Below are 1,267 nucleotides of genomic sequence, written 5' to 3' on the forward strand. Positions count from 1 at the left end.
CTCCCAAACAACAATATGGCAGGTAGAATTAAGTTATTAATTCAAAAGCGAACGTCATTAAAATCTCAAATTACGGGTTTGACGAATCTGGTTGAGAGAGGCAGTTACGATAAGGCCGCGTTAAGGTTAAGGATGGCCCGCACAACCGACTTGTATCACGCGTTCGAAGAATTTAACGACGAGCTCGCACTATTAGATCCGAACGACACTCATAAAGACGAATTCACTAACGTACAGGAAAGATTTTATTCACTCGCAAGTAAAGTGGAAGAGATAGTAAGCTCCACCGTTTCGACCGCGAGTACCGGTGTCACTATTAGCGCGTCGCAAACCAGCGGTTCTGAGACCACGGCGATCGTAAAACGGCGAGTAAAATTGCCGGAAGCGTCTCTCCCGAGATTTGACGGCCAATACGAGAATTGGCTGTCCTTCAAAAATACTTTTCTCGTTATGATTGATTCACAAACAGACTTGAGCGAAGTACAAAAATTGCAATACTTAAAATCGGCGTTAACGGGCGAGGCAGCTAATAAATTAAAGATTCTATCGATCGAAGGCTCAAATTATCAAAAGGCATGGGAACTGTTGAAACGCTCGTACGAAGTAAAGCGGATATTAATTTCACGCCACCTTTCGTTGCTCTTAAACACACCCGTTTTAGAAAAGGAGACAACCGACGGCTTGTCCAAGCTTGCCGATGACACGCAGCAACATGTAGCATCGTTAGCCGCGTTAGGAGTTAACGTGGGGTCCGAGATACTTGTAAACGTACTAGAAAGCAAATTACCTAGGAGCGTAGCGGAGAAATGGGAGGAATCTCTGGATCGGGACGAATTTCCGAAGATCGACGATTTATACGAATTTTTATATAGAACCGCAGTTCGTATATCTAAGCGTGTTCGCGCAGGAACGACCAGACAAGCCGAGGACAGATCGACACCTCCCGGGAAAAAGGCGCGGATATCCAATAAGGCATTTGTGGTTAACATCGCGAATAATTGCCCAGCGTGTAAAAATAAGCAACATTCGTTATTTAAGTGTAACAATTTCAAGCAATTATCTGTGCCGAAGCGCATCGAATGCGTGAAAAACGCGATGCTTTGTTATAACTGCTTACGTTCACATCGTGGTAAACCTTGCAATTATTCGCACTGTAGCATTTGCCAAGGGCGACATAATACGCTTTTACATCTTGAGAAAACCCAAGTCGCATCCACGACAACGGACGCGACGGACGTCAAGGGGGAACAAGGCAAATAACGTATAA

The 1,267-nt window shown here is 44.6% G+C and overlaps 1 protein-coding gene across 1 annotated transcript; it reads left to right on the forward strand.

Annotated features, from left to right (window-relative positions):
• The first annotated feature begins 132 nt into the window (after positions 1–132).
• On the forward strand, positions 133–1,260 carry LOC105570937. The gene has a single exon (XM_012028392.1). It carries the CDS (start codon positions 133–135, stop codon positions 1,258–1,260), a length of 1,128 nt encoding a protein of 375 aa, XP_011883782.1.
• Positions 1,261–1,267: the final 7 nt, after the last annotated feature.

Source organism: Vollenhovia emeryi, unplaced genomic scaffold (assembly GCF_000949405.1).
Source record: "Vollenhovia emeryi isolate VEMERY1.0 unplaced genomic scaffold, V.emery_V1.0 DF949961.1, whole genome shotgun sequence".
In the NCBI taxonomy this organism is placed as follows: domain Eukaryota; kingdom Metazoa; phylum Arthropoda; class Insecta; order Hymenoptera; family Formicidae; genus Vollenhovia; species Vollenhovia emeryi.